General features: G+C 32.9%; 1 protein-coding gene across 8 annotated transcripts in view; it reads left to right on the top strand.

Annotated features, from left to right (window-relative positions):
• Dock3 (dedicator of cytokinesis 3) overlaps nucleotides 1-12,457 on the top strand; it is a 552,674-nt gene that overhangs the window by 85,641 nt on the left and 454,576 nt on the right. For all 8 annotated transcript variants that reach the window (XM_048794632.1, XM_048794629.1, XM_048794628.1 and 5 more), the window contains exon 2: nucleotides 1,297-1,337. In XM_048794632.1, coding sequence (XP_048650589.1) covers nucleotides 1,297-1,337 — 41 coding nt within the window. The remainder of the gene's footprint in view (nucleotides 1-1,296; nucleotides 1,338-12,457) is intronic.

The following is a 12,457-nucleotide window of genomic DNA, read 5'->3' as shown; positions in this document are numbered from 1 at the left end:
AAGCGTTAGGGAGAACCTGTCTTAAAATAAAAAATGAGGGGCTGGGGATGTGGCTCAAGAGGTAGCACGCTCACCTGGCATGCGTGCGGCCCGGGTTCAATCCTCAGCACCACATACAAACAAAAAGATATTGTATCTGCCGAAAAACTAAAAAAAAATAAATATTAAAAAAATTCTCATTCTCTCTCTCTCTCTCTCTCTCAAAAAAAAAAAAAATGAAAAAAAAAATGGCTGAGTGGTTAAGTGCCTCTGAGTTCAATTCCTGGTACCAATAAAAGAAAAAAAAAGATCAATAAGTTTTATGTAATATTAGCTATTATTAATAATCTTTACTCCTTTTTCTCCATCTTCCTCCTTTAAACATACAGCTCTTAGCTTGCCCTCCTAAATACAGGAACTGCTTTATTAAACCCTAGTAATGAAACCATAGCAGAGCTCTGAAAAGAACTGATTGGAATTGCTGGGCATGGTGGCGTATACCTGTAATCCTAGGGGCTTGTAATCAGAGAGGGGAAGATTGCAAGTTCAAAGCCAGCCTCAGCAATGGCGAGGTGCTAAGCAACTCTGAGAGACCCTGTCTGTAAATAAAATACAAACTAGGGTTGGGATGTGGCTCAGTGGTTGAGTGGATGTGGCTCAGTGGTTGCCCCTGAGTTCAGTCCCCAGTATCCCCCAAAACAAAAGCCAAACAAAAAAGATGATAGCTTGGCATTGAGAAAATGTGGTAATACAATTTTCTTTTCCCTGAAAATTGTTTGTATCATGTAATTGGAAAGCTTGTTAGCATTGCTATGTATGAATGCTTAAAAGAGTTAAGTGAGGGCGGGGGAGAGGAAAAGTAATAAGTAAGTACCTGGACTGGCAGGGATGTTGCCTTTAATAACTAGAAGGCAAAGAAATGAGAGTAATGTAGTATACTGCATTTAAGATTGAATGAGTTCAGGAAATGAAAGTCTGTGTTATACTCCTGTTTGCAACAAAACCACTCAATGTTTTTGGAATTTCTTCGCCTCTAATAAATCTATCTGGGATTTTTTGGTGCAGTAGAGTTATGTATAATTCCTGTTTCTTATTCATTAAAAGGGGTGTGCACCCTGTGATGAAAATTGGACTGTAGTAACAATAAAATTTTTCCTTTTGAAGTGAGTTACTAGGATAACTCTAGATCCTAATGAATTTATGCTGGTATGTAAAGGAAAGCTTGTATTAATTTATTTTTTCTAAAAATATTATATTCAGTCTCTTACAAAAAAGACAACAATATGATTTTAATATCCTTTGTATGCTTTCTTTTAGGTTGGTACAGAGGAGTGTCAACAAAGAAGCCAAATGTAAAGGTAATGAAATGTTTGTTAGCTTTTTTAATTCCAGAGGGAGATGTCTAAGTATGTTTGGTAAAATAACAGCTCTTACTGATCTATCTCTTAAGTCTTTTATAGTGGCCACAAACATATTTTTCCTCTAAAGAACTGTATCAGACTTTTCTCTGATTCAGGAATATTAAAATAATTTTTCTGAAAGGACAGAAAATGCAAATGTGATCATAGTTATAAAACTTATCTTGAAGAGGCAGGCCTATTTAAGTTTTAAATTGTTTTTCCTTCAAATATTTGACAAAAAGTAAATTGAATTATTTATAGAACTAGTTCCTTGGAATTTGAAGCAATCCAGGCATTGCCAAAATAATACTGTGACTAGTTAGATGAATTTATTTCTACTAATACCAAATGGAAAAAAAGTCAAATAATGTCTAATTAGACATCGGTTGATCCTGATATTCTTGTTAAAATTTTAATCTAAATGAGATATTGGTGTATAATACTAATTTTGTGTTCTAGGTTTTATGTGTTTATATAATTGGTAATTTGATCAAATAAAATATATTTTAATTAGCAGTTATAATACCATTAGGAACATTCTTCTTCAGTATAATGCATTTATAAAACATTCTTTCTGCTTAATTCTTTCATATAATTAATATTATTCATTTTCTTGTTTCTGTATTTTAATACTCATTGTATTATGCTTTTTCTTATGTAGACAAATAACAAAATAAATAACAAAATTATCACATTATTTTCATTAAAAAATTGTCCCAAGTTTTACCCATCAGTTTTGCCAGTGAAATTGTTTTATTAGTTTCTTTCTTTTTTAAAAAATTTGTTCTAAGTAGTTATACATGACAGCAGAATGCATTTCGATTCATTGTGCACCAGTGGTACACAACTTTTCATTTCTCTGGTTGTACATGATGGAGAGTTGCACCATTCATGCAGTCATACATGTACTTACGAATATGATGTCTGTCTCATTCCACCATCTTTCCTACTCCCATTCCCCCTCCCCACCCCACCATCCATTTTTCCCATCCAAAGTTCCTCCATTTTTCTTATGCCCCTTCCCCCCATATGGATCAGCATCCATTTATCAGAGAGAACATTTGGTCTTTTGGTTTTTTGGGATTGGCTTGCTTCATTTAGCATGATATTCTTCACCTCCATCCATTTACCTGGAAATGCATAATTCTATTCTCTTTGAACACCGACTTGTTGGTTTCTGAGGTAATGATTATAGTGAAACAATATCTTCATGTTTTAATTGCTTATAATCAGTTTTCTCATTCTTTGCATGACTAACATGTTGGGCTAGGCAACTCTTTGCTGTAGGAGGCTATCTTGTGTAGTTAAGATATTTATCAGCATATACGGTTTCTGTCTACTGGATGCCAGTAACTATCTCCCCCTATGTTGTGACAGTGAAGAAGCAATCCAGGCATTGCCAAATGTATTATGGGGCCAAAATTGCTCCTGGTTGTGAACCACAGCTCAATAGGTAATTTTCCCCCTTCTCTTTCTGATTTTGAGCTACACTTTAGGTGTTAATTTTGTCTTAAGAATGCTTACATGGGAATAGTTTCTATTTGTGTTTTATTTTTAAAATCTTGCTTGAATTGCCAAAAAGGTTAGCACTTGAATAAATAAGAACTCTTATAAATGAGTAGAAAGCTTTAATTTGTGCTATTACATATTATAAATTTATTCTTAGTAATATTTGATCTTGGCCACTCTTCTACTTTGCTTCCAATACTAGTATTTGGGGAATCACTGTGGTCATTGAAGTTATTATATGTTTGTGATTGATGTATCAAATTGATTCACAGTGTTTTGTTTAAAAACGATATCAAGGGAAACATGAGTGATAATACATTTAAAATATTAAACATAATTGTTTTATCTATTCTTAAATAGCAAGTACAATAGAATGTAATGGATTAAACTAACATTTTATCTCTTCATGATTTTGTGGTTTGAGGAGTCAGCTGGGTGGCTGTTTGGATACCTGTGAGGTCATCTTGTAGCTATAGTCATCTGGGATCTCAACTGGCCAGAATGTCCAAGAGTATTTTTTTGGCATCTTGGCATGGATGGTGTACCACCAATATATGTTAATTGGGTTTCTCCATGTACTCTCAGGGTCTCTGTTCATGTGGCTTCTCCAGCAGGGTAACTAAAATTTCATTTTATAGTTAAGGGGAAGTACTCAGAACCTCATACCTATTTTCAGTTCTTTTCTATGTAAATCAGTTGTTTAGGGTCTGTGAGAGTAATTATTTTGTGATTTGTCTTTGTAGTTGTTTGATAAACTGATGAAAATGAGGAAGCTAAATCTCATTACCCTAAACAGTGTCAGATCTCTTTTTGTCAGATTAGATTCCATTAATTTCTTCACTTTAGGCTAATGTACTTCTGAAATTGTGTGGTTTAATTAACCCTCTGAAATTGTGTGGTTTAATTAACTCTTTGCTAAAATTGTGAGTGAGATTGTTTTTCTGATTTTTTTATCAGCAAGTTTATTTTTGTATATAGAAAATCTAATTAATATTTTAAAAATTTCAAATTTATTTTCCCTTATAAATTTTAAATAAATTTAATTTAAAATTTATTTATTTAAATATTTTAAAAAATCTTTTATAGTTGTAGATGGACAGCATGCCTTTATTTTGTTTATTTTTTTATGTGGTTCTGAGAATCAAACCCAGTGCCTCACATATGCTAGGCAAGTGCTTTGCTACTGAGCTACAGTCCCAGACCCCAATTTATTTTTTAATGTTTTAATGACTACAGTAGAGTCACACATAATAGTGGTTCATTTTTACATAATCATACATATAAGCATAGGGTGTTATTTATTCCATTTCAGTCCCCAGTACTTCCTCTTTCCATCCTCTCCTCCTTTTCCCCTTCCTCTATTCTACTGGTCTTCCTTCTATTTATTGCTTTTGTGATTAGTGCTTTATAGGTATATGTAAAGGTAGAATTTTCTGTGGTATATTCATATATGTACATGGCATAATTGGGTTAATTTTACCTCCATCCCCAATCTTTTCTTATCCCTTTTCCCTTCTCCCATTACCTTTCTCTACTCCATTGATATTTCTAAAATTTTTATGGAATTTCCCAATCCTGTTTTTCCCCTTATTTTATTCTAGCTTCTGCATATGAGAGAAAACATTGGAACCTTGACTTTCTGATTCTGGCTTATTTAACTTAGCATGGGTATTGTGATGTCTCCAGCATTGCTTTTTGGGGGAGTTTAGAATTGCTTTGGAATTTCAAAGTAATTTTAGGACTTTTTCCCCCCTAGTTCTGTGAGGATATCATTGGCATTTTGATGGGGATTGCATTGAAGTTGTCTATTAATTTTGCTAATATGGCCATTTTAACAATATTAATTCTGCCTATCTAAGATGGAAAATCTTTTCTTCATCTTCTGTTTTCTTCAATATCTTTATTCAGTGTTCTACAGTTTTCATTGTAGAAGTCTTTCATCTTGGTGGTTAGATTTATTCCTAGATATTTTTTTGAGGCTATTATGAGCATGATTGTTACCTACTACTTTGCTAAATTTATTAGTTCTAGCAGTCTTCTGTTGGAGCTGTTTGAATCTTCTAAGTATAATGAGTCCTATCATTTATAATCAGTGATAATTTGTCTTCTTACTTTTCCATTTTTCTCCACTTTATTTTCTTCTCTTGCCTGATTGTTCTGGCTAGAATTTCTAGTACTATATTGACGAGGAGTGGTGACAACAGACATTGTTTTTGTTTTGTTTTTTTGTTGTTGTGTTGTTTTTTGTTCTGGATTTTAAAGGAAATGCTTTCTGTTTTTTTTCCTAATCACTGTGATGTTGGCTTTGGGTTTGTCTTTATAGCCTTAATGATGTTGGGATAAGTTTCTTCTGTTGCTAGTTTCTTCAGCATTTTTAACACAAGTGGGTGCTGAATTTTGTCAAAGGCTTTCTCTTTATCAAGATATCTGATCTTTTTGTCCTTAATTCTATTTATGTGGTGAATGACATTTATTGATTTATGTATGTTAAATTATCCTTGCTTCCCTGGAATGAAACCAAATTGATCATGACGTACAGTCTTCTTAATATGTTGTTGAATATGATTTGCTAATTTTTTGCATCTAAGTTTATTAGGAATATTGTTTTTTTCTTGATGTGTCCTCATCTGATTTGATTATCAAGGTGATACTGGTTTCATAGAATGAATTTGGAAGTGTTTCACTTTTATGGCTTAAAGTAACTCAGGAATGTTCAGCAGGAAAATGATTGGATTGTGAGAGCTCTAACCTAATTAGTTCATCTTAGTTTGAGTGAAGTAGGTTGTAACTGTTGACAGGTGGGTCCTTACTGGAGGAATAGGTCAAGGGGGTTATACTCTGCAAAGATCCATGTTCGCTATGGCTCCATTTTCTTTCTCTTTCTCTGATTCAGCAATGAGCTGAGCAGCTTTCCTCTGCTTGTGCTGTCTTACCTTGGGACCAGAGCAATGAAATTGGCTGTCTGTAGACTTGAGACCCTCTGAAGCCATGTGACCCAAATAAATTTGTCCTCTTCTAATTTTTTCATGTCAAGTATTTTGGTAACAGTGATGAAAAGCTTACTAAAACACACCCTTTCAGGTTCACAAAGTAATTTGAGGAGCATTGACATTATTAGTTCTTGTTTAAAGGTCTAGTAGAATTCAGTTGAGAATCTTATCTGGTCCTGGACTTTTCTTTGTTGGAAGCCGTCTCATTACTGCTTGAATCTCATTCCTTGTTATTGGTCTGTTTAGATTTTCTATATCTTCTTTTTTAAATATACATTTTAAAATATCTTTATTTATTTATTTTTATGTGGTGCTGAGGATTGAACCCAGTGCTTCACACATGCAAGGCAAGCTCTCTACCACTGAGCCCCAGCCCTCTACATCTTCTTGATTGAATTTTATGTCTAGAAATGTAGCAATTTAATCTATGTTTTTCAATTTATTAAAGTATAAGTTTCAGTATAGTCCTTTCAATATAGTCCTAGATTTCTGTGATGTCTGTAATGATTTCTTCTTTTTCATCTCTAATTTTATAAATGTGAGTAGTTGGCTATGGGTTTATCTAGCTTATTTTTTCAAACAACAAACTCTTAATTTCATTGATTTGTTGTTTTATTATCTTATTCTCTATTTCATTGATCCTTTGCATTTTTTTTAGTTTCTATTTCATTGATTTTTGTTCTGATTTTAATTATTTCTTTCCTTTTATTGATTTTGGAATTGGTTTCTGTTTTTTTTCTAGGACCTTGAGATGAATCACTAGGTTATTTATTTGGGATCTTTCTGATTTTCTCATGTAGGCAGTCATAACTATAACTTTCCCTCTTAGAACCAACTCCATAGTGTCCCAGATATTATGGTAGGTTGTATCACTATTCTCATTCGATTCTAAGAATTTTTAAATTTCTCCCCTGATATCTTCTATCACCAATCCATCATTCAAAAGTATATTACTGTTCAATCTCCATTTGTTTATATAATATTCCTGGAGTTTTTTGGATGTTGATTTATAATTTTACTCCAGGATCATCACATAAGATGTTAGAAGTGATCTCTAACTATTAGTATTTGCTAAGTGTTGCTTTGTAGGATAAACTGTGGTCTATTTTGGGGAAGTTTCCAGGAACCCCTGAGAAGAAAATGAATTCAGCTATGGTTGGATGAAATATTCTATAGACTTCTGTTAAGACATTTGATTTATAATATTTTTTTAGGTCTGAGGGGTCTTCAATGAGTTTTTGTCTGGATGACATATTTATTGGTGACAGAGGTATGTTGAAATCCCTCAATATTATTGTACTAGAGTCTGAGTCTTTGTTGATTAGTGTCTGTTTTATGTAGTAGATAGACTGATGTTTGGGGCATAAATGTTTACTATTATTATGTCTTATTGTTGGAGTCTTCAGTTTGCCAGTATGAAGTGACCTTCTTTGTCTCTTCTGATTTACTTTGATTTGAGTTTTGCTTTGTTGGATGGGAAAGTAGCTATTGCTGCTTGTTTTCAGGCTCTATATGCATAGTGTGTGAATTTACATTATTTCACTTTCAGTCTCTGGCTATCTTTGCTAGTGGAGTGAGTCTCTTTCAAATAACAGATGGTTGGGTTTTGTTTTTTAAATCACTATGCCAGCCTATCTTTTAATTGGCTAATTGGTACTATTTACACTCAATGCTATTATAGAGAGATGTTTATCAATTCCTGCCATTTAATATTATTTCTGATGTTTAGTTTGATCCTGTTTCTTATTTGCTTATCTATCCTTCAAATAGTTTTTGTCCATTTGTGAAATCAGGAGTTTGATTTTTATTTCCTTCTTTATTTAGTATTTCTTAATATTTCCTATAGTGCTGGTTTAATATTCATGAATTCTTTTAGATTTCGCTTATCTTTGAAGATTTTTATTGCATCTTTGATTCTGAAGGATAATTTTGCTGGATCTAGCAGTCTTAGTTGACAGTTATTTTCCTTCAGGGTTTGGAGCACATCATTACTTGACCTCCTGGAAGTTAGGGTTTGTGCTAAGAAATCAGAAGCAAATATGTTTGGCTTGCCTCCCCAAATGTAGCCTGTTGTTTTCTCTGGAGGCTTTAAAAATTTTATATTTGCTTTTTATATTAGGTATTTTAATTATAATGTGTCATGGGAGGGTTTTTTTTTGATCTTGTCTATTTAGGGTTCTGAATATTTCCATCTCCTTCTCAAGGTTTGGGAAACTTTCTGTTTTTATTTCCCTGAAAAGGGCATCCATTCCATTAGCCTGCTTCTCACTACCCTATTTGATTCCAATTATTTTTAAATTTGGTCTCTTAATGTTACCCCAGAGTTCTTATATATTTTGGTCATGGTTCTTGTATTCTTTTATTTTCATACTGCTTTTTAGAGCATTATAATTATACATAGTATTTGGGTTAATTTTAACAAAACAGTACACACAAGGAATTTGATATCATTCCCCATTTCCCCCTTCCTGTGTCCCTTCCCTCTTTCCTTCCCTCCTCCTTTTTCCTCTCTTCTACGATCTTCCATTCACTCATTAGTCTATTTATGTTTGATTATATTATAGTATATATACACTCATATATACATATACCTCAATATATATGTCTATTTTTATATATATTCATTTTGGTACATTCACATATGTAACAGGCTATTATTTATTTCCTTCCATATTTCTACCCCTTTCCTGTCCTTTCTAGTTCTCCTTCTTGATTCCACTGATCTATTTATGATAGCCAGTCTCCTCTCCTGCTACCTTCTTTTCCTTATTTTGCTCTAGCTTCCACATATGAGAGAAAACATTTGGCTCTTGATTATTTGAATATGGTTTATTTTACTTAGTATAATCTCCATTTTCATCCATTGACCAGCAAATGCCATTATTTCATTCTTCCTTATGGCTGCCTAAAACTCCATTGTGTATATATGCCACATTTTCTGATCCATTCCTCTGTTGGTGAGCATCTGAGTTGATTCCATAATTTGGCCGTTGGGATTTGTGCAGCTGTAAACACTGAAGTGGCCTTATCACTATAGTATGATGACTTTAGTTCTTTTAGATAAATATAGAGGAGTGGGATAGCTGGTTCATATAGTGGCTTCATTCTTAGTTTTTGAGGAATATCCACACTGCCTTATTCTAATTTATGCTTCTATCAACAATGCATGATATTATCTTTTACCCCATATCCTCTCCAGCATTTCTTTATTGTTGTTTGTGTTCTAGATAATTGCCATTCTGATTGGGGTGAGATGAATTCTTAGTGTAGTTTTGATCTTCATGTCCATGATTGCTAGAGATGTTGAACATATTTTATATATTTGTTGGCCATTTGTATTTCTTCTTTTGAAAAGTTTATGTTTAGTTCTTTGACCCATTTATTAATTGGGTTGCTTTTTGGCATTAAGTATTTTTTTTATATACATTCTGGATATTAATCCCCTGTCAGAAGAGTAGGTGGTAAAATTTTTTTTCCCATTCTGTATGTTCTCTTTTCATTCACTTGTTTTTATTTATTTATTTATTTTTTTGTGGTGGGTAGCTTTTTAGTTTGATGGCATCCCAATTATTGAGTTTTGGTTTTATTTCTTAAGCTTTAGGAGTCTTAATGAGTAAGTTGATACCTGCCCCTATATGATGGCATGTTGACCCTAATTTTCTTCTAACAATTGCATAGTTTCTGGTCTAATTACCAAGTCTTTGATCCATTTTGATTTGGGTGTTTTTCAGGGTGAGAGATAAGGATCTAATTTTATTCTTCTACATGTAGACATCCAGTTCTCCAAGTACCATTTGGTAAACAGATTGTCTTTTCTCCAACATAACATTTTTGGCACCTTTATCAAGAATCAGACTATACGAGTTTGGGTTTATCTTGATGTCTTGTATTCTGTTTCAATGATCTTCATGTCTCTTTTGATCATAGTACCATACTGGCTTTGTTACTGTGGCTCTGTAGTATAATTTTGAGACTGGGTATTATGATGCCTCCTGCATTGCTTTTCTTGTCAGAATTGCTTTGGCTATTAGAGGTCTCTTATTCTTGCAAATGAATTTAAGAAGTAGTTTTTCTAATTCTGTAAATAATTTTATTTGGATTTTGATGGGAATTTCATTAAATATGTATATTACTTTGGTAGTATGGACATTTCAAAGTTATCAATTTTGCATGTCCAAGAAAATGGTAGGTCTTTCCATCTTCTGAGGTCTTCTTCAATTTTATCTCGAATGTTTTATAGTGTTCATTATAGAGTTCTTTTACTTCCTTGATTATATTAATTCCCAGGCTTTTAAAAAAGATTATTGTAAAGGAGATAGTTTTTCTGATTTCTTTCTCAGCTGACATGCTGTTGGAATATAGAAAAGTTATTGATTTATGAGTATTAATCTTGTATTCTGCCACTTTGCTAAATTAATTTATCCAGAAGTCTTCTGGTGGAATTTTTTGTGTCTTCTAGATAAAGTAACATGTCATTGGCAAAAAGTGAAAGTTTGATTGTATTACAAGAATTGTGTTCTTGTAATTTCCTTCTCTTTCCTGATTGTTCTTGCTAGAGTTTTGAGGACTATATTGAATAGAAGTAGTGAGAATGGACATCCTTGTCTTTCTTGTTCATCAATTTAGAGGAAAAGCTTTCTTTTTTTCCCACCATTTAGTATGATGTTGCATATGGGTTTGTTGTACACTGCCTTATTAATTTTGAGGCAAGTTCCTTTTATTCCTAGTTTCTCCAGTGTTTTTAACATGAATCATTGCTGTATTTTATCAAATGCCTCTTCTGCATCTATTGAGTGATTATATGATTCTTGATCTTTAGGTGGTAAATTACATTTATTGATTTGTGTATATTGAACCAGCCTTACATCCCTGGAGTAAAGTCAACTCGGTCATAGTGTATTATCCTTCCTAATATGTTTTTGAATGCATTTTGCTAGTATTTTACTAAGGATTTTTGCATTTGTGTTCATCAGCAATATTGGTATTTAGTTTTCTTTCCTTGATGTTTCTTTGTGTCATTTTGGTATCAGGTTATAGTAGCTTCATAGAATGTATCTTGGAGTTTTCCTTTCAATTTCATGTAGTAATTTGAGGAAGACTACTGTTAATTTTTTTAATGGTCTGGTAGAACTCTGCTGAGAGTCCATCTGGTCTTGTGCTTTTTTTGTTTTAGCCTTTTGATTGCTGTTCCAATTTAATTACTTGATACTGTTCTGTTAAAGTGTTCTATATCTTCCTAATTCTATTTGGGTAGGTCATGTGTCTAGGAATTAGTCAGTGTCTTGTAGATTTTGAATAGTTTCTAATGACATCTCTAATTTTTGGGGTCTTCTATCTCTTTCTTTTGGTAGTTTCACTCTAAGGGTTTATGAATCTTATTTATCTTTTCAAAGAACCAACTCTTTGTTGCGTTGATCCTTTATTGTTTTTTATTCTCAATTTCATTAATTTTGGCTCTGATCTTTGTTATTTCCTGTATTCTTCTTATTTTAGAATTCCTTTCTTTGTTTTCTAAGGCTTTGAGGCGGAGCAGAAGTTTCTTTGGGACCTCTATATTTTTAATGTATGCACTCAGTATAATAAATTTTCTTCTTAGTACTGTTTCATACTGTCCCAGAGATTTTTATATGTTGTGTCTTTATTTTCATTTGTTTCTAAGAATTTCTTGATTTCTTCTCTCATTTCTACTTTCATCTGTTCTTCATTTAAAAGCTGGTTGTTTATTGCTGGGCAAGGTGGCGCATGCCTATAATCCCAGCAGCTTGGAAGGTTCAGAAAGGAGGGTCACAAGTTCAAAACCAGCCTCAGCAAAAGCGATATGCTAAACAACTCTGTGAGACCCTGTCTCTAAAATACAAAATAGGGCTGGGGATGTGGTTCAGTGGTTGAGTGCCCCTGATTTCAATCTACAGTACCGTTCCCCCAAAAGTTGGTTGTTTAATAGCCATGTGTTTGTGTGGGTCTATTTTTTTCTTGCTGTCATTCTAATTTTATTTCCATTGTGGTCTGATGTGATGCATGGTATTATCACTTTTTTGATATTTGCTTAGATTTACATTTTGATCTAGAATAATATTTTGGAGGAGAGTCCATGAGTTTCTGAGAAGAAGGTAAATTCAATTGTTTTGGGGTGAAGTATTCTGTTAGGCCAGTTTGATTTATAGTATTATTTGGGTTGGCTATATGTCTTTATTGATTTTATACTTTGATAACCTGTCTATTGATGCTAAAGGTGTGTTGAAATTTTCTAGTATTATTGTATGGAGGTCTTTCTAGTATTTAATGTTTGGGAGTATTTTTTAAGTGTTATTGGGTACATTAAATTTGGGGCATATATATTAACTAGCCTTATTTCTTCTTGTTGTTTTGTTCCCCTTTATTATGATGAAATGCCCCTCATTGCCTCCTTTAACTAATTTTTGCTTGAATTCAGCTGTATCAGATATGAATATGGCTACTCTGGCCTGTTTTCAGAGTCTGTTTGCATGGAATATTTTTCCCCATCTTTTTACATTTGGCCTGTGAGTGTCCCTACCTATGAGTTTCTTGCAAAAAAAAAAAAAAAAAAAAAAAAAAAAA

Source organism: Marmota marmota, unplaced genomic scaffold, assembly GCF_001458135.2.
Source record: "Marmota marmota marmota unplaced genomic scaffold, marMar, whole genome shotgun sequence".
Classification (NCBI taxonomy): domain Eukaryota; kingdom Metazoa; phylum Chordata; class Mammalia; order Rodentia; family Sciuridae; genus Marmota; species Marmota marmota.
The sequence above is the reverse complement of the archived record's forward strand: the minus strand, read 5'-3'. Positions and strand labels throughout refer to the sequence as shown.